The sequence below is a fragment of the Carcharhinus amblyrhynchos genome, chromosome 3 (assembly GCF_965287045.1).
Source record: "Carcharhinus amblyrhynchos chromosome 3, sCarAmb.v2.hapA, whole genome shotgun sequence".
NCBI classification, from domain to species: Eukaryota; Metazoa; Chordata; class Chondrichthyes; order Carcharhiniformes; family Carcharhinidae; genus Carcharhinus; species Carcharhinus amblyrhynchos.
In genome coordinates this window covers 71,101,228-71,127,289 of record NC_137326.1, presented here as the reverse complement: position 1 = coordinate 71,127,289, position 26,062 = coordinate 71,101,228, and the positions used below count along the sequence as shown (strand labels likewise).

Here is a 26,062-nt window from a genome sequence, read left to right as displayed (position 1 = left end):
TGGGGGGCGGCTGTTTAACTGACAATTTAAAAACTGGGATTGATAAAATTGTTAGGTAAGACTCTTAAAGGTTACTGAGCTAAAGCGTGGATTAAAGATCCAGATTAGTTATGATCCAATAGACAGTTACAGAGGTCCCAAGTGAAATGGCCAAATCTATGATTTCTGGGCCCAGGACACAAAATTGCTCATAATTCAACACCAAAATGAAAGGTATCTTCCAAAGAAGCCACAAGAGGTGATTGGTGTTGAAAATAAATGTCAGGGCCACAGTAGAGTTAAAGCACATTACAGGAGCAGTGTAGAGGCAGCCGTACATTTCATCAACACTTATTGTAACCTCAATGTCTTTGATCAGAACAAAATTACAGTTAGCCCATAGGAAAGTGTGACACAGAGAAAACCTTCAACAAAAGTCTCAACTTTCAAAGTAAAAAGCAGTTGGTAGCAGGTCAAAGGACTGATTTGCCGGCTCCTTTACCTGTATATCCACCTTTTAATGCTCTCATTCAATTTCAAAGTTTCACCCATTGTGTCTCAAGAAGTTTATTTTTCAAGTGTTCCTGGATAGATAGACTGAAATGGATGTCTATCAGAACCAACTATTTAGTTCAGGACTGCCTCTGGATTGAACAGTCATGAAAATAGATTATTTCCACAGTTCATGCTCAGACCCTCCATTTTGACAAACAGCAATGTACTCAGTGAAAATGCTCAAACTTAACTCTTCTGAGGTTACAAGAACATCCATTATTCCCTGACTCAATGTGATTCCTCACTTAGTCATCAACTTACTGTATCAGACACATGAACAAAATACTCTATCAGTGTTGATTTCCTGTTTGAATCAATATGATATAAAAACAAAGGGCACAGCAGCATGAGTAGGCCCATTCAGCCCTTTGAGCCTGACCTGCCAATAAGATCATGGTTGATCTGGTTTTTGCTTCGACCCCACTCTCCTGTCTTTCCTCCCTTGTCGATCAAAAACCTGTCTAACTCAGCCCTCACAATTGTAAGTTTTCATTCTTCAGGCACAGGTGCAAAATTTCAATAATGTTCATTCTTGTATTTATACAGCACCTTTTCACAAAAAAAACTCAAAATACTTTGCGATAAATGACTCAAGGTTGAGAAATTCATATTAAATTGGACACTTGTGACGAAATACAAGGTGTCAGAAATTCGAATGTCACTCATTAACATGAAAAGTTTATGGCTGACAAGAGATTGGATAGTAAATATTAAGTGACACTTAAACAAGATTAAAATCATAACCTTAAAAAAAAAGTGACCTGTTACTTTTCTACAATGGTCACATTGACAAGCTTGGTTCAAACACGGCTAGAGCAGCACTCCAGGCAGACTGAGTGGGTTAGGTGCCTGTTATGATGGGTCAAATGCAGCTCTGACCAACAGAGGTAAATGGTCTCCTTTTATGCAATCTGGCATTCCATTTCAAAATGGTGATTACAGATGTTATAAAAGTATTTCGGTTTTCTACATGGATGAAATGCTTCAATATAATTATGATACATATAACATTCACTGAGAGTCATACTGCCCAAGGGAATATGACTCACAAGGGAGTATACAATTCCATTCCCTCGGTTCACCGTGGCTGAAAGGCTTAGACCTTTCCCCATTGTCCCTCTGTGGTGGGTGCCTGAAGCTTTAGTGCATCTTGCAGATTTAAAAATGACCATTTTAAAATGAGTGCAATGTTGCTTTAGCTGTATTGAAGCATCTCAGAATGCAGAAACCTGAATATTATATTGCACTTGATGGTCATTTTGAAATTTTTGTAATGTCCTTTCAGATATTTTACAAATAAATTTTATTTTTCGCAACAAGAGGAATTAGCATTCGGTTTCCAATTGGCATTGACCCACGAAAGGAAACAGCCTATAATTTACACATTGGTAATCGCACCTAAGAAGGCTTCAAGAATGTTGGTTGTAGGAACACTAAGTATCATACTGGTGTAGCAAAGGTTCTGCTTGGAAAATTGGTGTTAAAGTAATATGCCAAGACAAAGATCTACCAATAGATTGATCCATTCCTTGTCATGTACAAATTACGATTCCTTAATTACTGTAATTAATGCCACTATATTGTTTTATGCTCCACTTATCAAGGTTGTTCCCTGCCATTATTTTTAAGGCTTTTGTGATTAAAATTAGCTGTAGGAGAAACTGATTGTTATGAGTTAATTAATTACAGCGCCAAGGTGGATTTACCCAGATGAACTAGTAATGGCCCCCCAAGTTCAGGTGACACTCCTTTGTCTGTACATGGGCATTACCACAACTAGACTAATTGTTATAGTTGCTGAATTGTTGATCTAAGGCAATTTAACAAAAGCTATCTGATGTTACTTCAGTGGCTCCAAGTGGAGAGGATCTCTAACTTCTCACTGTGGGTCCCACAGAATTAAATCTATTCTGCTCTTCTGTGAGTAGTGCACATTGGAAAAAGTTGACCATTAATTTCAGACATAATTATACCATGTATTCTCTCTTTGCCAAGAAACACAAAAACGGGCATTTTGAAACTTGCAAGTAAACAAAGGCAGGTTGATGCTGGGGATGAGGGTCATTCAAGGATGAGAGGATCTGCACCCTTGATGTCCCCCTGTATTTCTGACCAGTTTGAGCTGTCACTCAGCGTTGCCAGGTGGATCTCAGTGTGCGATAGCGGATTGTGCACAATGGATGCAGGCAGGCCTTGGCCCAACAACGTTGACCTGTAAGCACATGTCAGCCTGCTCTGTCTCTCTCTACCCCCCTCCCTCCACCCACAGCACCCTTCCACCCCCCCTCCTCCCCCCCCCCCCCCATCCATCCTTCCTTTTCTCCCATCCCTCCCTCCTTTCCCTGTATTTCTGGGGGAGTTGAGGAGGAAAGGAATGAGATGGGTGCCCAGGATTCCCTGCCAAGCTGGGAGCAGCAGCAACAAGATACTGAAGGGTGTGATGACGAGAGGAGTAGCTAGTAAGGGTGTGACTGAAACCCGAGGATATGTAGGCAAATAATGAAAAAATTACCTCCATTGGTTAAAAACGAGGACAGGAAGGCAGAAGATTCTCATTCAGCACAACAATGTTCAACACAGGGAAAACAGGCCAGCATATGCTCACAGTTTGACTACTCCATGGGACAAGTAAAACAAACTTTCCCTTTCACTTCCTTGGTGACCTCTTTTAAAAACTACTGTAAAATAACTAATATAACTGGTCTGCCTAGATTTTCCTTTGGTCATTTAATATCACCTGCCTTCCACCCTCTGTGAATTGAGCACATTACATATTTTCAATTGGTGCTGGTTTATTCTTTCAGTTGAGTCCAGTGTTTCCAGACACCCCTGCCTTGCATTTTTATGCAGGCACAGGTGTCGCCACTGGTGTTAACCTCGTACGGGCTGTTCCATTTGGGGGCAAACCCGGGTTTTCCAGGTAATGTCTTTAATGTAACCTTGCTGCCTGTCGGGGGTACCTCAGGGTCTGTTCGAGTTCAATTTACTCATCCCTGGTTAATTGGTTTTCCCTGTCTTTCACATACCCTTCAGTTGGGCATTTAACTCTAAAATATATCCTCTAATTCTATCTCGTAGAGGGCCTACATCTGTCCCCCTGGTAATAATGGATTCGGGCAGTTGCATGGTCCTTCCAGCCATTAACTCATATGGTGTCAGCCCTGTGGCTCAATTCATAGTAGCTCTGAGTTTCATTAATATGAGAGGCAATGCCTCAGTCCCTCTCCTTCCTGAGTCCTGCATGGCCTTTGCCAGGAAGGTCTTAAGGTTTCTATTCATACATTCCACCATTCCCGAACTTTGAGGGTGGTAGGGTATATGAAATCTCTGTTTTATCCCCATCAGTTGGCATGTAGTTTTTAACTACCCCCCCATCTTGGGATTACTTCCTCAGCCAATATCCTTGTCACAGTCATGGTTGAACAATGTTTATTGGGGAACGCTTCTACCCATTTGGTGAATTGATCGATTATCGCCAAACAGTGTGTTCTCCCGTGTGACTGCAGGAGGGGCCCTGTGAAGTCAATTTGTAGATGTTCCCATGGACCCCGAGGGTGAGGCCAATGCCCTATCTTAACCTTTACAGGTTTCCCTGGGTTAAACTGGGCACAGGTTGTGCACCGATGACAATACCAGGCAATATCCCCATTCCCTTCCACCACCACTCCTTTCCTATACTGGCTATCATGGTATCCCTTCCCATCATGATAATCCATGTTGTAACTGCATCAGAGTTTGCTGGATACATTCGGGCGCTAACACTTTATAATTTAACCTCCATATACCCCTCTCATCAGGCGTAGCTCCCTGAGCTTTCCACCTTGCACGTTCTTCCCCAGGGGTGTCCTCATGTAGCTGTGAGATGTCTATCGGAGGTTCAGTTTTAACCCAGGTTAAACCCAGGATAGGATTTATAGTTATTTAGAGAGTAATGAATTGATTGGAGATAGTCAGCACGGTTTTGTGAAGGGTAGGTCGTGCCTTACTAACCTTATTGAGTTTTTTGAGAAAGTGACCAAAGAGGTGGATGGGGGTAAGGCAGTTGACGTGGTATATATGGACTTTAGTAAGGCGTTTGATAAGATTCACCATGGAAGGCTTCTGCAGAAAATGCAGATGTATGGGATTGAGGGCGATTTAGTTAATTGGATCAGGAATTGGCTAGCAGATAGGAGACAAAGGGTGGTGGTTGATGGTAAGTATTCATCATGGAGTTCGGTTACAAGTGGTGTGCCTCAGGGATCTGTTTTGGGGCCACTGCTGTTTGTAATTTTTATAAATGATCTGGATGAGGGTATAGTTGGGTGGATCAGTAAATTTGCTGATGACACCAAAGTCGGAGGAGTGGTAGATAGTGAGGAGGGGTGTCACAGTTTACAGAGAGACTTGGACAAGTTGCAGAGCTGGGCCGAGAGGTGGCAGATGGAGTTTAATGTGGAAAAGCATGAGGTAATTCACTTTGGCAGGAATAACAGATGCGTAGAGTATAGGGCTAACGGTAGGACTCTAAATAGTGTTGATGAACAGAGGGATCTAGGTGTATGTGTACATAGATCCCTGAAAATTGGGAATCAAGTAGATAAGGTTGTTAGGAAGGCATACGGTGTCTTGGCGTTTATTGGTAGGGGGATTGAATTTAGGAGCCGCAACGTCATGTTGCAACTGTACAAAACTCTGGTGCGGCCGCACTTGGAGTATTGTGTACAGTTCTGGTCCCCACATTATAGGAAGGATGTGGAGGCATTGGAGAGGGTGCAGAGGAGGTTTACCAGAATGTTGCCTGGTATGGAGGGAAGGTCCTATGAGGAGAGACTGAGGGATTTGAGGTTGTTTTCGTTAGAAAGAAGGCGGCTAAGAGGAGACCTTATTGAAACATACAAGATGATTAGAGGTTTAGATAGGGTGGACAGTGATAGCCTTTTTCCTCAGATGGAGAAAGCTAGCACGGGGGGCATAGCTTTAAATTAAGGGGTGGTAGTTATAGGACGGATGTCAGGGGTAGGTTCTTTACCCAGAGGGTGGTGGGGGAATGGAATGCCCTGCCTGCTGCAGTTGTAGATGCGCCTAGTTTGGGGGCGTTTAAGAGATCCGTGGATAGGTTTATGGATGGAAAGGGATTGGTTTAGGTTAGAGGGTCATTGCTTTTTTAATTGGTCGGCGCAACATCGTGGGCCGAAGGGCCTGTTCTGCGCTGTTATGTTCTATCACACTCCTTTTCATTTTTACCCATTCATGCTTAAACTCTGGCTCACTCGCTTTTTACAATTCTGACAAAAGGTCATCTATCCACTTTGCTCTCCACAGATGCTGCCTGACCTGTTGAGTGTCATGGACGTTGTTTTTATTTCAGGATTTCAGACTCTGCAGTATTTTGCTTTTTCAAACTTATGCTCAACATGGCCCATCTCCTAGTGCTAGGATGTGAAATCAGACAACCCTGCTCTTAAATAAGTGTAAACCCTGAACGGAAGCAATAAATGTTCAACGATTTAAACTACAAAAAAAACAAAGAACATCCCAGCATAGGAAACAGGCCCTTCGGCCCAACGAGCTCGCGCCGCCGCATCTTCCCACACCTACCCCGCCCTGTGTGTATGTGAGTGGAACCCCTAATGTAGCCAGATTCAGGGGAGAATAGCATCAATTTGGTACACCAATCAGCCTAAGAGCACGTCTTTGGGGTGTGGGAGGAAACCGGAGCGCCCGGAGGAAACCCACGCAACCACAGGGAGAATGCACAAACTCCCACAGACACAGGCCCAAATCCATGTATCTGCACAGCTAGCAGTGCTAGTCACCGAGCTGTTGCGGTGCTCATCTGCTGGTCCAGGATTAAGCACACACAACGACACGAAGTACTAGGCCACTCCCGGAACCTCCAAGAGCAGCCCACGCACGACCCACCGTGTGCATGCCCCTTGTTTGACAACAAGGTGGACCGACCCTGTGGAATAAAAAGACAGTACGTTAACATATAAAACTACATTTCCGGTGTCGTCCCGAGGCTCTGACCCTATTTAATACCCTCTACTATAACCCTCCATCCTTGCTTCGCTCATGTGTCTAAGTAAACCTTAAACAAGTCCAACGTGCCTGCCTCCACCACCCTACTCGGTAGCGCGTGCCATACCCCCACGACCCTCTGCGTGAAAAACCTTCCTCTCATATCCAAATTATACTTCTCCCCCCTCACCCTTAGATTGTGACCTCTCGTAATTGTCCCCAATCTAGGGAAAAGCCTACCACTGTTTACTCTATCTATTCCCTTCAGTATTTTATATACCTCTATCATATCACCCCTTAATCTCCGTCTTTCTCAGGAGAAGAGCCCCAGTTTCTCCAACCTTTCCTCGTAGCTTAGTCCTTCCATGCCAGGCAACATCCTGGTAAACCTCCTCTGCACTCTCTCCAGGGTCTCCACGTCCTTCCGGTAGTAAGGTGACCAGAACCAGACGCAGTACTCCAAATGCGGTCTAACCAACGTTCTGTACAACTGAGGCATTAGACGGCAGCTCTTATACTCTATACCCCTTCCTATAAAGGCTAGCATTCCATAAGCTTTCTTCACAACCTTCTCTACCTGTGTCGACACCTTCAGAGAGTTGTGCACCTGCACTCCCAGGTCCCTCTGTATCTTTATACTATTAATCGGTCTACCTTTTATCACATAACTCCTCCCTGCATTATTCCTTCCAAAATGCATCACCTCACATTTGTCAGGATTAAATTCCATCTGCCATCTATCTGCCCAATATACAAACCTATCTATATCCTGCTGTGTCACCTGACAGTCCTCCTCAGTATCTGCCAATCCTACCATCTTGGTGTCATCTGCAAATTTGCTGATCACACCACGTACACCCTCTTCCAAGTCGTTTATATATACTACAAAGAGGAGAGGTCCCAGTACTGAGCCCTGTGGCACACCACTGGTGACTGGCCTCCAGCCAGAAAAGGTCCCCTCGACAACTACTCTGTCTCCTATTTCCCAGCCAGTTTTCGACCCACCTAGCTACCTGTCCTTGTATCGCATGTGCCTTAACTTTATTTACCAGCCTACCATGAGGGACTTTGTCAAATGCCTTACTGAAATCCATATAGATGACATCAACGGCTCGCCCATCGTCAACCGTTTTTGTCACCTCCTCGAAGAATTCCACCAGATTCGTAAGGCAAGACCTCCCCCGAACAAAGCCATGTTGCGTATCCCTAATCAGATCGCAATGCTCCAAATGCTCATACATCCTATCCCTAAGAATTTTTTTCCAATAATTTTCCTACCACCGATGTCAAACTCACTGGCCTATAATTACCAGGGTTACCCCTACTACCCTTTTTAAACAGCGGTACCACATTAGCTATCCTCCAGTCTTCTGGGACCTCACCTGTGTCCAAAGAAGAGACAAAGATTTGCATCAGAGGCCCAGTAATTTCATCTTTCACCTCCCTAAGCAGCCTGGGATAAATACCATCAGGCCCCGGAGCTTTATCCGTTTTTATGCTACCTAAAAACCTGAGCACTTCCTCCCTCGTAATGGATATTTCCTTCCACTGATCTACAGCTCCCTCCAAGACGCTACACGACACTGATCCCCTCTCCTTCATGAATACAGACGCAAGGTATTCATTCAGGATCTCCCCCATTCCCTCAGTCTCGATACATAGCTCCCCTCCCTTGTCCCTAACAGGACCAATTTTCCCTCTAACCACTCTCTTGCTCCTAATATAAGAATAAAATCCTATCGGCCAAGGCAATTTCATGCCCCCTTTTCGCCCTTGTAACTCCCCTTTTTAGCTCCCTCCTACTCTCTCTATATTCCTCCAGCGCACTTTCCGTTCCCAGTTGTTTCGACCTAACATATGCCTCCCTCTTCTTCCTGACCAAGTCTTCTATACCCCCTGTAATCCATGGCTCCCTAATCCTGCCTTTCCCATCCTTCCTCTTTACCGGCACGTGCCTTTCCTGCAACATTTTCAGTTTGCCCTTAAAAACCTCCCACTTACCAACCGTGGACTTGCCAGCTAACAACCTCTCCCAATCAGTGTCCTTCAGCTCCCTCCTAATCTGACTACAACTCGCCTTCCCCCAGTTCAGAACCCTCCCCTTCGGCCGACACTCATCCCTTTCCATTTTTATCCTAAAGTAGACGGACTTGTGGTCACTGTTAGCCACATGTTCGCCTGCCTCAACCACCTGCCCTGGCTCATTTCCCAGCACTAAATCCAGTATAGCCCCCTCCCTAGTCAGGCTAGTTACATACTGCTCTAGGGACCCTTCCAACACACACTTTACAAACTCCTCTCCCTCCGTACCCCCAGCTCTAGGCACCTTCCAATCCACTCCAGGAAGGTTAAAGTCACCCACTACAACCACCTTATTCTTTCTGCGCCAATCTAAAATGTCTCTGCAAATACCTTCCTCCACTGACCTCGGGCTGTTGGGTGGCCTATAGTATACCCCTAGCATCGTAATCTCTCCCTTTTTATTCCTCAACTCCACCCACAGCGACACAATCCCTAACTCCTCCATATTGTCCTCCCTCTGCTGTGATGTGCTCCTTTACTAACAACACCACCCCACCACCTCTCTTCAACCCTCCTCTGTCACACCTAAAACACCTATATCAGGAACATTCAGCTGCCAATCCTGCCCTTCATGTAACCACGTCTCCGTTACTGCCACCACACCTAACTTCCTCACAAACATCAAGGCCCTAAGCTCATGTGTCTTACCCGTCACACTCCTCGCATCGAAACAGATGCAGTCCAACCCACCAGTGCCTCTCAGAGCCTCCTTCTCCCTGATAATTTTCCTTTCACCCAAACCTATCCTATCACCCAACTCCCTCCCGACCCGTGTCTACTGAGCTATCAGTCACATCCCCACCCCCCCTCCCTATTAGTTTAAACCCTGGCTAAACACTCCAGCTAACCTCCCTGCTAAGACATTTGTCCCTCTCCCATTCAAATTTTCCCCATCCCTCCTATACAGTTGCCCTTCTCTCACAAATACCTCCCAGTGGTCTACAAAAGTGAAGCCCTCTACCTTGCACCAATCCCTCAGCCATGCATTCAGCTCCATGATTTTGTTATTCCTAGCCCTACTGGTACTAGGCAGCAGCCCAGAGAATGCCACCCTGGAGGTCCTGCTCTTCAGTTTGGACCCCAACTCCCTAAATTGCCTACGTACATCTACCCTATTCTGCCTTCCTACGTCCCTCTCCCCTGCGTGTATTATTACCTCTGCCTGGGTCCCCTCCCCTTTCAAAATTCCCTCTATCCTTTCCGTTATATCCTGTACCCCTGCTCCAGGGAGGCAGACCACCATCCTGGAGTCACGCTTCTGCCCACAGAACCTCCTGTCGATTCCTTTGACCTTCCCATCCCCTACCACTATCACATTGCCAGCCCCCTTCTGTCCCTCTGAGTCATTCTGGCCCACCTGACTATCCTTTTGTGCCCCTGTTGATGAACCTTGGGGAGCCACTGGGGAGGTCTGAGGAACAGGGCTATTCTTCTTCTTCCACTTGACAGTTGTCCACCCATTCTGCTCCTCAGCCCCTGGGACCTCCTCTTGCTCATGGTTCTGAGCCATTAACTCTTAATTTTCCCTGACCAGAAACGCATCCTCTAAACGCCCCTCTAGTGGCAGAACTTTGAGCCACAGCTGAGGAATACTGCAACTAGTGCTGGTTTGCAGTGAACAATTTGCAATAATGCAGCATCTTTAATGGCTAAAACATCCAAAAGCATTTCATAGGGGCAAACAGAAGTACACTGAATTGGAAATGGAAATTAAGTTAGAGGGGAGATCAACTAATAGAAATAGGTTTTAAGTCTGTTTTGGGGAGAAGCAGGGGTATGACGATGAGGGGTCTAGACTGATGTAGTCCCTACTCCATGTAGTTCTATTAATGCAGCAAATACTTAGTTATGATTCTGCTCCCCTATTTAAAAAAAGAGGCGGCACATCTCCAAGGGGTACTTAATAAATGCTGATGTTTCCCAACCTGGGGTTCCTCAGTCAACAACCAGGGGAATAAAGATGGAAATTATGGCTCCTGTGGCTATGTTGACTGATCTACAACGTTGGGCCTTCCAATTGAGGAAAATCATTGTAACAAGTCTTGAGCTTCAGATTTTTCATGTGATAAAAAGGGATGGAGGGACAATTCACAAAAGCAATTTCTTGTATATTGTCTTTCCAACAACCCTGAGTTGAAGGTGGTGAGAGGGAGGACCAGAGTTGGCAAGCCTTGAGAGAAAGGAATGGGTACTGCTTAATGGAACAGACAGGGTATGTGAGGATGGGACAGAAGGGGTCCAAGCGAGGCTGAGAGGGGTGGAGTTGAGAAATGAATGGAGTTGGTTGTGGGAACGAGGATTTCCCATAGAACTCAAAAGCAAACAAAAATACTTAACACAGGATCCAAGTTATATAAAGATGTATTCAAAAACCTTTGTAGATCAAACTTCCAAGCATACTTTTGACCACAGTCAGCCTGCTCTGGCAGCACCCACCTCTCCTCCCACTCATTTGTTTAATTTATTATATACTGAGCAGACAAAAACACTAGTGGGGATTTTTCAGCTTGATCTGACGATCCTCAAGTGTTGATGGGTTTTCATGCTGGCTAAACTCAACACAAAAGTGCAATGAGTTTTGGAATTAAAATCTGAAACTAAGTCACAAGAAAATAACTTTACAGGGGGAACATGTTTTAAAGTGGAATGAATGGGCATTGCAAAAACAGACTGTCCTGATCTTGTATGGTTATACCCACCTGTGGAATGAGATGGATTTGGCTACTTTACCCTGCCTGTTGGTACAGGAATGGGCTGAACAAGATATCACCATTTTCCAGCTAGATTTCTGCCAGCTTATTTAACAAACCCTTATCACAGTTAAGAAGCAACAGTATCCGTACAACAATATGGTGTCTGTCACTTATCCACTCTGAACTGCTGTCAGGCAAACATGACGTACAACAACATGGCGCTAGCCGCACCTGGTCCACCAGACAGAGAACCGAAGTAAATGCGAACCCGCATGCTCCAAGCCGCAATAAATAAATGCACAAACACCCCGACAATACCGGTTACTTATTACTCATCATTTCAATCAAACTGCAAAATAATTTATTTCCATACATCAAGATGGCGCTGCCGGAACTTCCGATGAACCACCCGGCCGAGGGGGGAGGGGAGAGACAACAAGCAAGGCGCTACTGCGCATGACCACGCTCACCTGGAGGTGGGACGGTAATAACGTCAAAGCCGGTATTGCGCTCTGATTGGCTGGTTTGAGCTGTCACTCAGCGTTGCCGGGTGGATCTCAGTGTGTGACAGCGGATTGTGCACAATGGATGCAGGTAGGCCTGGGTTTCGGCCTAACAACGCTGACCTGTAAGCCCATGTCAGTCCGTTCCCTCTCCCCTCTTCTCGCCACCCCCCACCCCGCACCTTCCCAGCCCTCCTACTTCACCCCACCCTTCATTCCCCCCCATCCCTCCCCTGTCTCTCCCCTCCCCTGTCTCTCCCCCTCCCCTGTCTCTCCCCTCCCCTGTCTCTCCCCTCCCCTGTCTCTCCCCTCCCCTGTCTCTCCCCCCCCCCCTCCATCTCTCTTCCCCCCCCCCTCCATCTCTCTTCCCCCCCCCCTCCATCTCTCTTCCCCCCCCCCTCCATCTCTCTTCCCCCCCCCCTCCATCTCTCTTCCCCCCCCCCTCCATCTCTCTTCCCCCCCCCCTCCATCTCTCTTCCCCCCCCCCTCCATCTCTCTTCCCCCCCCCCTCCATCTCTCTTCCCCCCCCCCTCCATCTCTCTTCCCCCCCCCCTCCATCTCTCTTCCCCCCCCCCTCCATCTCTCTTCCCCCCCCCCTCCATCTCTCTTCCCCCCCCCCTCCATCTCTCTTCCCCCCCCCCTCCATCTCTCTTCCCCCCCCCCTCCATCTCTCTTCCCCCCCCCCTCCATCTCTCTTCCCCCCCCCTCCATCTCTCTTCCCCCCCCCCTCCATCTCTCTTCCCCCCCCCTCCATCTCTCTTCCCCCCCCCCTCCATCTCTCTTCCCCCCCCCCTCCATCTCTCTTCCCCCCCCCCTCCATCTCTCTTCCCCCCCCCTCCATCTCTCTTCCCCCCCCCCCTCCATCTCTCTTCCCCCCCCCCTCCATCTCTCTTCCCCCCCCCCTCCATCTCTCTTCCCCCCCCCCTCCATCTCTCTTCCCCCCCCCCTCCATCTCTCTTCCCCCCCCCCTCCATCTCTCTTCCCCCCCCCTCCATCTCTCTTCCCCCCCCCCTCCATCTCTCTTCCCCCCCCCCCTCCATCTCTCTTCCCCCCCCCCTCCATCTCTCTTCCCCCCCCCCTCCATCTCTCTTCCCCCCCCCCTCCATCTCTCTTCCCCCCCCCCTCCATCTCTCTTCCCCCCCCCCTCCATCTCTCTTCCCCCCCCCCTCCATCTCTCTTCCCCCCCCCCTCCATCTCTCTTCCCCCCCCCCTCCATCTCTCTTCCCCCCCCCCTCCATCTCTCTTCCCCCCCCCCTCCATCTCTCTTCCCCCCCCCCTCCATCTCTCTTCCCCCCCCCCCTCCATCTCTCTTCCCCCCCCCCCCTCCATCTCTCTTCCCCCCCCCCTCCATCTCTCTTCCCCCCCCCCTCCATCTCTCTTCCCCCCCCCCTCCATCTCTCTTCCCCCCCCCCTCCATCTCTCTTCCCCCCCCCCTCCATCTCTCTTCCCCCCCCCCTCCATCTCTCTTCCCCCCCCCCTCCATCTCTCTTCCCCCCCCCCTCCATCTCTCTTCCCCCCCCCCTCCATCTCTCTTCCCCCCCCCCTCCATCTCTCTTCCCCCCCCCCTCCATCTCTCTTCCCCCCCCCCTCCATCTCTCTTCCCCCCCCCCTCCATCTCTCTTCCCCCCCCCCTCCATCTCTCTTCCCCCCCCCCTCCATCTCTCTTCCCCCCCCAACCCCCCCCCAACCACCACCATCCTGTTCCACCTCCACAATGACATTGCTGTTGCGGTAACCTCTGATATAAATGTCACTCTCAGCATGTCATGATTCTATTGAATGTTTTACAGCATATTCTATTTGTTGTTTTAATTTAAATTGTGCACTATTTTCATTTGGTTCGTAATGGACTTGAAGAAAACTACAGCAAATATTCCCATGACCCACTGAACAAAGTTATTGATCTGTTATGCGAAAGTACCCCTTCAAGTGGCTAGGTGCTGCTCTTGGGAAAGGGAGAAAAGGTGAAAACTTGGAGGGCTGGCCACCCTGACCTGACATTTCTGGCAGCTGATGATGAGAGGGTCAGACACAGCTGTTCTGTTGATGCTGTGGGCTGTGAAAGTGAATTTCATGTGCAAAGTCGTGAGGGGAAAATGAAGGATTCTGAAATAATGCTGTTTAAAATAAGAAAAATCCAACATTCAAATGTCCTGCCAAAAGTATTGATTTTTGTGATGAAAAACCAACTTTAATTAGAGGTTTATCAAAGACAAGATCAGTGTTCTGGCTCTAAAAATGTCTTCATTTGTTTTTGTAAACACTGGCAAGGCAGCAGTTATTGCCTATCCCAAAATGCCCTGAGGATATTGAGTGAAATAGGATGCATAGGACTGGAAACCTACTTTTCTCTCCAACTTTGTTTCCATCTTCTGCAAGTATGTTTTGTAATTTGATGTGCAGAGTTCTGTATAAATGCAAATTGGTGGCTGCAGCTTCCCCCTGGATCCATCCCTGGAAAATATCTCTCCCCCCAAGCTCTTTACAATGGCACTTCTAAGCTCTCAATGGTCTAACTTTTTGTTTCTCTTCTGCCATTGGTTGGTAATCTGCACAATCATTCTCTCGTTGAATCATACAGTGCAGAATGAGGCCATTCAGCCCTTCAAGATGCATGGACCACAATCCCATAGCCCCCCGGCGGTGCAATTTACCATGGCCAATCCACCCAATCTCTATATCTTTGGACTGTGGGAGGAAAGTGGAGCACACGGAGGAAGCCCATGCGGATATGGGGAAAACATGCAAACTCCACATAGACAGTAACCCAAGCCAGGAATCAAACCCAGGTCCCTGGCCACTGTGCCGCCTGAAAAAATAAATTTGAACAGTGAACTCTCATTTGGGTCTTTGATATTCTTATTGTCAATAAGACTCTGCTATCTTTCGTCCTGCTCGTTGCCCTTGCTATGCCCACCATCCTGCCCAAAGGGCACTGAGTTGAAATATGTGGCACACAGCTAGTTTAGGCATTCATCGGCAATCAAGCTGGATCACATCAGACACTACGAAACTCTGCTATTAAAGCAACATACTACACCAGAATTGCGAGATGACCTGGGCGTTTTTCCTTCCACCAGCTGTCTCCTTAAATCTTGCCCCTGTCCCCCCTGAATGGGCCACAATCTTCTGCAATGAAACAGAGAAAATCAAAGCCATTGTTTTACACACTTGGTCACAAGTTTTATCCCCTTTCTTGCTGCTGTATGATTCTGAGATGGACATCTGACCTGACATCCTTTCCATCACAAAAACCACTTACTACCATCTCCATTTTCACTGTTGCTTCAGGCCACGTGCTGCTGAAACCCTCACTTGTGCCTTTGTTGCCTCGAAGTTTGAGTATTTGAGCACCCCCCCACCCCCGTCTGGCTGCCTTTTCTTTTTTATAAGGCGCTCCTACTTCTTTTGATCAAGCTTTTTAATCATCCACTTTTTGTGGATTAAACAATGCTATCTTGCTTTGCCCTCACCAACAGACCTTACATATATAGGTACACTGTGATCCTTCTTCATTTCCTGGCTATGAGGTTGTGCTGAAATTATGGCGTGGGGCTTGAATCCCTGACATTTAATTTAGAGGTAAGTGCTACTATCAAGCTAAGGCTGGGACTGTCTTCCTATGCTGAGTATAATTCATGTTCATCAACATTACTGATGCTCGCATACTGCATTCAATCCTCAGTTATATTCATACTTTAATGTTACAACGTAGACTTGCCTTTGGCATCGAGGCAATCTACACTTTTTAACACGCTGCCTGAGATGGTAAACCTGATGACCACCAGCAATTAATGTTTCTGTGGGAACTCTATTTGAATACCTTATGTGAATAAACGATCAGCACTTGAAATGCACAGTTGGCGCTGTACAGAAGCTGTGTGCTAAGCTGACCCATGCTGGTCACGTTTTTGCTTTTTGTGAAATGATTTCTTATAGTTGACTGCTCCATAAATTATTACTGTAATTGAGCTTTACGTTTTGGGAATTAGATTCAGCATTTGCCTCTCCATGAATTTGATGGAGAGATGGAATGCCATGCAGGTTTTCTGTAGGTTTTACCCATTCTACTGTCTCCAAAAGCCCAGATGTGTCAATATCTCTTGTCAGATTGTTCAGCAGGGCACATTTCTAGAACTGTGCCAAAGACTGTAAGCAAATTCTCTATCAACCTCATCGCAGAATGGAGTGGCTACTACTGGGCAGGGCCACCATCACCTTTTGTCTTTAGGCATCTAAACCATTCCAGATTGCTACAGGGTTGTTTGCAACATAGATTTATGCAGCTTAGCACTAGTGCATTGCTCCATAGGAACAGGAGCAATGGTGTGATAGGACCATCCAAATTCTGGATGCTTCAAAGTTCAGTGGCCATCTGATACCATGCTTACAATGCAAGGACCCACCTGAACTGAAAAGATTTCAATGTCATTTCTGTGTTCAGCTGATGAATGATTAAGTCAATGCCCACTTCAAGCCAAGGCATCCATATTTGAAGACAAAAGAAAAGGGTGGCACAGTGGTTAGCAGTGCTGCCTCACAGCTCCAGGGACCTGGGTGACTTGAGTCACAGTCTGTGTGGAGTTTGTACATTCCCCTGTGTCTGTGTGGGTTTTCTCTGGATGCTCTGGTTTCCTCCCACACTCCAGAGGTGTGCTGGTTAGGTTGATTGGCCATGCTAAATTGTCCCTTAATGTCCCAGAATGTGTAGGTTAGAGGGGTAAATGTGTGGGGATAGGGCCTGTGATGGATTGTTATTGGTGTAGACTTGATGGGCCAAATGGCCTCCTGCACTGTAGCGTTTCTATAAAATACAGACTTTAAGGATAATGCCTCAGATGATGGCTACCCCAACTATGGCTAATCACATTCTTGTATCTGGCATTGCATCAGAACAGTGTGTTAAGAAAACTGAAATCCATGTACCAGTGGCACCTTAGTATTTTTGGTCAGCTAGGAATTGGTGATAAATGTGGTATTGCTAGTGTTTACAGAAATTTCCTAATTTCTCCTTTGAGACCGGGTTCCAATTTTTAGGCTAATCCCAGTTTTCCTCTGGTTGGGGAAATATCAGTTTCCATGAATGTTGTGAATTCACAAGTGGTGTTCCAAGTGGACTTGGGATTTCTCCCCAAAGACTCTGCTGCAGATCCTCCTGGAGTTGATACATGCTCCACTGTAGAAGGGGTACTGGGAAATGCAACTGCTATGTGGGCTTCTGTATATTAGTAAACAACGACTCACATGGTGCTCTTGACACTGGAATACATCCAGCCAGCAGATTTGCTCATACAAATCTTTTTCCAAGATTGTGTGAAGGTCAAATCCCTGCAAGTTGCTCCTCTCAAGACATATTGTAATTCACCTAGTGCTATCTCCTTAAAACTTAATCCTTTGGGGAATGATGTAATTGTTTTGGTTCTTGTGACAGGTGGGGTGAATCACGTAGTGTGCCTATGAAATGTTCCTTGCTTAAATGGTACCAAGACAGCTGATAGGCTTCTTGGGTGAACCTGCAAAAATAGAAGCAGCACATGTGTTAAACTGACTGGAATAGAGCCTTTAAACAATAGCTGCGTATACTGTGTTGTCTGTCACCAATCTTGAGCCAACACCTCTAATTTCTCGGGGCTAAGAAAATTTGACATGTTCGCTACGACTCTCCAATTCTTATAGATACACCGTAGAATTCTTTCTGGTTGTATCACAGTTTGGAGTGGCTCCTACTATGTCCAAGACTGCAAAAAAATTACGAAGGGTCGTAAATGAAACCCAGTCCATCACTCAAACCAGCCTCCCATCCATTGACTCTGTTTACATTTGCTGCTGCCTCAGAAAAGCAGCCAGCATAATCAAGGCCCCCATGCACCCCAGACATACTATATCTTCTTCCGTCAAGAGAAGGATACAAAAGTCTGAGGACATGTACCAACTGACTCAAAGAGCTTTTTCCCTGCTGCCATCAGACTTTTGAATGGACCTATATATTAATTTGATCTTTCTCTACATCCTAATTATGACTGTAAAACTACACTCTGCACTCTCTCCTACTCTGTATGGTATGCTTTATTTGTATAACGCATAAGAAACAATACTTTTCACTGTATATTGATACATGTGACAATAAATCAGATCAATCTAGGATGATGAATGAAGGCTGGCAAATCTATGCCGAGAAATAAGACAAAACTTTAAGCCCCTTGTTTTGCTAAGAAAGCCAGTTTAGGCATTGGAGTAGATGATGGTTTTGAGGCCCTACCAGAGATGTACTTGACCTAATTTTAGGGAATGAAGCCGGGCAGTTGGCAGACGTGTCAGTGGGGAAACATTTTGGTGATATGACCATAACTCAGTGAGATTTAAGATAGTTACGGAAAATGACTAAGATGGACCCGAAATAAGGCTTCTGAATTGGGGGAAAGCAAGTATTAATAGGATTTGACAGGATCTAGGCAAAGTGGGCTGGGAACAGTTACTTGTAGGAAAATCCACAGCAGAGCAGTGGAAGTCATTCAAAAAGGAAGTAGAGAATACAATACCAGCATATCCTTGTTAAAGATATCCTTGTTAAAGTGCAGAGATTCCTGGCTGTCAAGGGGTAAAAAATAGAGGCTTATGATAGATTCAGGGAGCCCAGAACAGTGGAAGCCCTGGAAGTACTTTTTTGAAAAAAAAAACAGAGCATAGAGGGACCATGAAAAAACATTGGGCATAATAAAGTAAAATCCCAAGGTGCTTTATAAGTATATTAAGGACAAGAAAGTAACCATAGAAAGAGTAGGACCCATTAGAAACCTAAATGGCAACCTCTGTGTGGAGTTGAAAGAGGTAGGTAAGTTGCTAAATTATTATTTTGTATCTGTGTTAATTAGGGCCTAGGTGGGATTGTAGTTGGCGCAGGCTCGATGGCCCAAATGGCCTCCATCTGCACTGAGGAGATTCTATGATTCTATATAGAAAGAAGGGAGAGGGACTATAATATAATTGAAGTCCAACAGGTTTATTTGGTAGCACGAGCTTTCGGAGTGTCACTCCTCCTTCAGATAAGTGAAGAGTTGTGTTCACAAACAGGGCATACATAGATACAGACTCAATTTACAAGATGATGGTTATAATGCATGTCTTTATAAGTAATCAAGTCTTAAAGGTACATACAATGTGAGTGGAAAGAGGGTTAAGCACAGGTTAAAGAGGTATGTATTGTCTCCAGCCAGGACAGTTAGTGAGATTTTGCAAGCCCAGGCAAGTCGTGGGGGTTACGGATAGTGTGACATGAACCCAAGATCCCGGTTGAGGCTGTCCTCAGGTACAGAACTTGGCTATCAGTTTTTGCTCGGCGATTCTGCATTGTCGTGTGTCGTGAAGGCCACCTTGGAGAACGCTTAGCCGAAGATCAGAGGCTGAATGCCCGTGACTGCTGAAGTGTTCCCCGACAGGAAGAGAACGCTCCTGCCTGGTGATTGTCGTGCAGTGTTCATACATCGGTTGTCTTGGCATCTGCGTAGTCTCGCTAATATACCATGCCTCGGGACATCCTTTCTTGCAGCCTATCAGGTAGACAATGTTGGCCAAGTCGCAAGAGTGTGTACTGTGTACCTGATGGATGGTGTTCTCACATGCGTTCATGACATCCGTGTTGATGATCTGGCACATCTTGCAGAGGTTGTACGGTGTCTTGATCGCCATTCTCCTGAAGACTGAATAGTTTGCTGCGGATAATCGTCTGTTTGAGGTTGTGTGGTTGTTTGAAGGCAAGAAGTGCAGGCGTGGAGATGGCCTTGGCAAGATGCTCTTCTTCATCAATGACATGTTGAAGGCTCTGGAGAAGATATCATAGCTTCTCTGCACCATGGAAATACTGGATGTCGAATGGTGCCGTGTCCCATGTTTGTCTTCTGAGGAGGTCGGTGCGGTTTTTTGCTGTGGTGCATCGGAACTGTCAATCGATGAATCAAGCGCCATATCCTGTTCTTATGAGGGCATCTTTCAGCATCTGTAGGTGTTTGTTGTGATCCTTGTCATCTGAGCAGATCCTATGTATCCGGAGGGCTTGTCCATAGGAGATGGCTTCTTTAACGTGTTTAGGGTGGAAACTGGAGAAGTGGAGCATTGTGAGGTTATCCGTGGGCTTGCGGTACAGTGAAGTGCTGAGGTGACTATCCTTGATGGAGATGCATGTGTTCAAGAATGCAGCCAATTCCAGAGAGTAGTCCATAATGAGTCTCATGGTGGGATGGAACTTGTTGATGTCGTCTTATAGTTGTTTCAGTAATTGTTCACCGTGAGCCCAAAGGAAGAAAATGTCATCGATGTATCTATGTATGGCGTCTGTTGAAGGTCCTATGCGATCTAGTATTAGACTGTCCTACCTTTGGGAAAAATATTGACTATCTAGCTGATCTGTGCCCCTTATTATTTTATAGACTTCTATAAGATCACCCCTCAGCCATCTACGCTCCAGAGGAAAAAGTCCCAGTCTATCCAGCCTCTCATAACTCAAACCATCAAGTCCAGGTAGCATCCTAGTAAATCTTTTCTGCACTCTCTTTCTAGTTTAATAATATCTTTCTATAACAGTGTGACCAGAACTGTACACAGTATTCCAAATGTGGCCTTATGAATGTCTTGTACAACTTCAACAAGATGTCCCAACTCCTGTATTCAATGTTCTGACCAATGAAACCAAGCATGTCGAATGCCTTTTTCACCACTCTGTCCACTTGTGACTCCACTTTCAAAGAGCTATGAACATATACCATTAGATCTTTTGTTCTGTAATTTTCCCCAATGCCCTACCATTAACTGAGTAAGTCCTGTCCTGATTCAATCTACCAAAATGCATGACCTCGCATTTATCTAAATTAAACTCCATCTGCCATTCATCAGCCCTCTGGCCCAATTGATCAAGATCCCATTGCAATTGGAGATAACTCTTTTCACTGTCCTCTATGCCACCAATCTTGGTGTCATCTGCAAACTAATTAATCATGCCTCCTATGTTCTCATCCAAATCATTAATATAAATGACAAATACCTAGCACTGATCTCTGAGGCATACTGCTGGTTACAGGCCTCCAGTTTGAAAAACAACTCTTTGCAACACTCCCTGGCTTCTTTCGAGAAGTCAATTTCGTATCCATTTAGCCTTGCTAAACTCCATGTAGACAACATCAACCGCACTGTCCTCATCTTGGTTACCCCTTCAAAAAAACTCATTCAAATTTGAGACATGATTTTCCACTCACAGAGCCAAACTGACTGCCCCTAATCAGCCCTTGTGTCTCTAAATTCTGTAGATCCTGTCTGTTAAAATACCTTCCAACAACTTACCCACCATGGATGTGAGGCTCATTGGCCTGTAGTTCCCAGGCTTTTCCCTTTGCACAAATGGCCCAACATTTGTCACCCTTCAATCTTCAGGCATCTCACCTGTGACTATTGATGATTCAAATATCTCTGCTAGGGGACCCGTAATTTCCTCCCTAGCCTTCCACAATGTCCTGGGATATGCTTCATCAGGTCCTGGGGATTTATGTACCTTGATGTGCTTTAAGACTTTCAGCACCTCTTTCTCTGTAATATGTACACCCCTCGATATTACTATTTATTTCCCCAAGTTCCTAAGATCCATGCTTTTCTCAACAGCAATTCATTTAGGATCTCACCATCTCTTGTGGATCCGCACATAGATGAACTTGTTGACCCTTAAATGGCCCTACTTTCCCCATTGTTACTCTTTTGCTCTTTATGTATTTGTAGAAGTGTTTGTAAAATTATAAAAAGAATTGTAAAATGCTAACAGTTGTAAAATTGCATGGCCTGTTAAAGAGAGTTATTTTGCTGTGCTGAGAGAGTTACGAGATGCAGATGCAAATGCAGTACACACACAGCGTAGAGTGAAATGTTGTATTGTGAGGCTAGGCAACAATGCTACCAAGACAACAGGTTATTTTGAAATTTTAACCAATCAATTTAAACTAGGCATTTGAATAACAGCAGCCTATCGGGTATGGATTTGATGTTTTGGTAACTTGTAAACCAATTCTATTATGGGGATTTTGGTACATCATCACGAGTATAAGAGCCAGCTCCAGAGAGCCAGATAGCAATGGCCTCTGCCACAGCTCACAGCTTGAGAGAGAGTCACAGACAACAACCCTTTCTGCCAGTAAAGGAGCCACACATATGTCTTAAGAGAGCTTCATTTCGATAGGGAAGGCCAAAGAAATCAGCAAAGAAGACAGAAGATTCCGGAAGACGACAAATCTGATTTGAATTTTGAGAATGACTAAGAATTCTATATTTCTTTGTTAGTAAGTGGGAATTGTAATTATCTAAACAGCGTTCCATTAGAATAGTATTGTATTCAGTTTGCTGATAATTTAGTTAACCTGTTCACAGTTTGACAAATGTTACTTGTTGCTATTTCAGTGTGTGTCTTGGAGTTATCTTGATTTAACCACTAAAAGTTGAAGCCCAGATATTACCCCTTCTTTCTCAGTCTTTAATAGATTATGAAGCGAGGTACTTCTCTTTGGTTGAGTGTTAGTTCTCAGCGAGGAGATCAACCTCCCCCTTCATAATACACTCCTTGATTATTTCTGTTGACAAAGTATCCATCAAATATGAAATTTAAAATTAATTGGTCTTGTGCAGTTGCTATTTGCACGTTCCAAAATTTGCTGTGTTCAGAGGCATGGGGAGCTGGTCAGCTCAGTTGGCTGGAAGGCTGGTTTGTGATCCAGAGTGACAGACACCAACAGCACGGGCCTCAAATGAGGTTATTCATGAAGGCTCCACCTTCTAAACCTTACCCCTTGCCTGAGATGTGATGAACCTTAAATTACACCACTACCGGACAGCTCTCAAAGGGGAGAGTATCCGAAGGTCGTCTGGATTATGGCGATCTTACCTTCAGGAATGTTTTACAATCTGAAAAGTCTGGCTCTAATTTCGGACTATGCCCTTAGCCCTAGATTCTCAACCAGTAGAAACAGTTTAATTATCTCTTCCATTTAATATCTTTGAAAGCTTCAATCACATTTCAAATCATACTTTTAACCTTTGAAGTTCCATGAAATACAATGCTAATATAAAGCAGTCCTCAGGACCAGTGTATTCTTCCTCAGGTGTAGTGCATAGAACTGCTCACAACACTCCAGGACTTTGTGTAACTGAGGCGTGATTTCAGCTTGCTTGTGTTCTAATTCTCAAGATATAAAGGTCAGTATTCCATTAGCCCTTTTCAGTTCAGTTCTGAACCTGTTTGTGACTTTGAATTTTGTACAATGGGTCCTTTGGATCTCAACTGTTGCAAACACCTCTCTGTTATGAAAGTACACAATTCTATCCTTTTTCAATTCTGGATAGATGACTTCACATTTACCTACTTGGACAAAATGTTGGTGAATGTATTTCATTAATTTAACGTGTTAACGTCTGTCTCTAATTTTATGTCTCCATGTTTACAATGCCACCTACTGTGGTGTCACTGGCAAACTTTGATAAGTGACTTTTTATTCCAACAGCTAAGTCATCAGTCATTTTTTGAAAAGCTGGGGCCCCACTTCAATTCCTTGTGGGACACCACTAGCCTTATCATGCTAATTAGCATATCTGCCACTCATTTTCCTAAATCACCAACAATTTGCCATCAGTTCCTCAGTTGGTGGTCACCTGAAGTTCAAACAGGTTTTTATTTGATTTATTATAGTCACATGTATTAACATAGTGAGAAGTATTGTTTCTTGAGGGCTATGCAGACAAAACTTATTGTACATAAAGGAGGAAACGAGAGAGTGCTAAATGTAGTGTTACAGTCATAACTAGGGTGTAGAGAAAGATCAACTTAATGCAAGGTAATTTCCGTTCAAATGCCTGACAGCGGTAGGGAAGAAGCTGTTCTTGAGTCAGTTGGTACATGACCTCAGACTTCTGTATCTTTTCCTGAAGGAAGAAGGTGGAAGAGAGAATATCCGGGGTGCGTGGGGTCTTTAATAATGCAGGCTGCTTTGCTAAGGCAGCAGGAAGTGTAGACAGAGTCAGTGGATGGGAGGCTAGTTTGTGTGATGGATTGGGCTACGTTCACGACCTTTTGTAGTTTCTTGCAGTCTTGGGCAAAGCAGGAGCCATACCAAGTTGTAATGTAACCAGAAAGAATGCTTTCTATGGTGCATCTGTAAAAGTTGATGAGAGTCATAGCTGACAAAGAAAATTTTCTTAGGTCATACCTGACTTTCTCAGAAGACTATCTTTCACAAACCATGTTTACTGTCCTTGATCAACTGAAATACTTTCATTGTTCAGTCACACTAACGTCATTATAAACTAGTAATTTTCCAACAAAACTGATCAGGTGACTAGTCTAAAATTCCCTTGTTTCCTCTTTTTCCTTTTTTTTAAAATAGCAGAGCCACATGTGCAATTTTCTAGTTTAATGAATGGTTCCCGATTTATGAGAACTCAGGATAATTATAGTTGGGGCATCTTCAGTGTTCTTGACGACGTCATGCAAAATCCTGGGGTGGGAACCATTTTAAAAATGCCAATTTTGCAGATATGGTTAAAGCTTGCCTGTAAAATTGTCTTTTGTTTTCACAATAGCTTAATTCATCATTTTGCATATGCTTTCCGCCTCTTAAAATCTGGCGTCAGCATTGGTACTTTGACACTGACCTGCCATGGTGCATTGAATGTCTGTTTTATGCACAATTTCCCTTTTGTGTCTCAATGGGGCCTTTGTCACTACAAGATTTTTTTGTCTGAGGATTTCTGATTCTTCCAGTTGCATTTTCCTTCAGTTAATCAGGTCATATCTTGAGATGATACAGCAATGTGATTTGTCTCCTATACTTTGGATAAACAGGAGTGGCTTTGTCGTGAATGTCAAATTCACGAGGTAGAAAGGAATAGGAAGCTTGGGTGAATTGAAAAATTGGATGAAGGGTGGAAGCAGGCTCAAGTGGAATATAAACGTAGACATAAACAAGTTAGGTCAAATTTTTTATTCATTCGTGGGACATGGGTGTCACTGGCTGGTTAGCATTTATTGCTCATCCCTAGTTGGCCTTGAGACAGTGGTGGTGAGCTGCTACCTTGAATCGCTGCAGTCCATGTGCTATGGGTTGACCCACAATGCCATTATGGGGGAATTCGAGGATTTTGACCCAGCGACTGCGTAGGAAAGGCTACATATTTCCAAGTCAGGACGGTGAGTGGCTTGGAGAGGAACTTATAGGTCATGGTGTTTCCATGTATTTGCTGCCTTGTCTTTCTGGGTGGAAGTGGTCATGGGTTTGGAAGCTGCTGTCTAAGGATCTTTGGTGAATTGCTGCAGTGCATCTTGTTGATAGTGTACACTGCTGTTAGTGAGCATCAGTGATGGATGGAATCAGTGTTATTGGATGGAATAGCAATGAAGCGGGCTGCTTTACTCTGGATGGTGTGAAGCTTCTTGAGTGTTGTTGGAGTTGCACCCATCCAGGCAAGTGGGGGATATTCAATTGCGCTCCTGAGTTGCACCTTGTAGATGGTGGATAGGCTTCGGGGAGTCAGGTGGTGAGTTACTTGCCACAGTATTCCTAGTCTCTGACCTGCTCTTGTAGCCACTGTGTTTATGTGGTGAGAGCAGTTGAGTTTATGGTCAATGGTAACCCCAAGGATGTTGACAGTGGGGGATTCAGCAATGGTAACATCTTTGAATGTCATGGGGCTGTGGTTAATGTCTCTTATTGGTAATGTTCATTGCCTGGCATTTGTGTGGCGTGAATGTCACCTGCCACTTGTCAGTCCAAGCCTGGATATTAACCAGATCTTGTTGCATTTGAACATGGACTGCTTCAGTATCTGAGCAGTCGTGAATGGTGCAGAATATTGTACAATCATTGGTGAACATCCTCATTTCTGACCTTATGATGGAAGGAAGGTCACTGATGAAGCAGCTGAAGATTGTTGGGCCTAGGACACTACCCTGAGGGACTCCTGCTGAAATGACTGACCCTCCACAATCATAATCACCTTTCAATGTACTAGGCATGAGTACTAGCAGTGGAGAGTTCGCCCTGACACTCATTGAGTCCAGTTTTGCTCAGGCTCAGTGCCACAGTGGGTTGAATGCATCCTTGATGTCAAGGGCTATCACACTCTTCTCTCCTTTGCAATTCAGCTCCTTTGTCCATGTTTGAACTAAGGCTACAATGAGGTCAGGAGCTGAGAACCAAATATACAAAAGCAGATTAAGCATTAAGA

General features: G+C 45.2%; 2 protein-coding genes across 3 annotated transcripts in view; one reads left to right on the top strand and one right to left on the bottom strand.

The window, feature by feature from the left end:
• The window catches only part of thap4 (THAP domain containing 4), a 55,444-nt gene extending 44,027 nt beyond the window's left edge, over positions 1-11,417 (bottom strand). Inside the window, exon 1 of the mRNA XM_080185191.1 lies at positions 11,319-11,417. Coding sequence (XP_080041317.1) covers positions 11,319-11,392 — 74 coding nt within the window. The 5' untranslated portion in view covers positions 11,393-11,417. The remainder of the gene's footprint in view (positions 1-11,318) is intronic.
• Positions 11,418-11,824: 407 nt separating this feature from the next.
• atg4b (autophagy related 4B, cysteine peptidase) overlaps positions 11,825-26,062 on the top strand; it is an 88,121-nt gene continuing 73,883 nt past the window's right edge. Inside the window, exon 1 of one of the 2 annotated variants that reach the window (XM_080185165.1) lies at positions 11,825-11,906. In XM_080185165.1, coding sequence (XP_080041291.1) covers positions 11,897-11,906 — 10 coding nt within the window. In that variant the 5' untranslated portion in view covers positions 11,825-11,896. Of the gene's footprint in view, positions 11,941-26,062 lie in introns of both variants that reach the window. The other variant, XM_080185157.1, reaches the window with a different exon arrangement.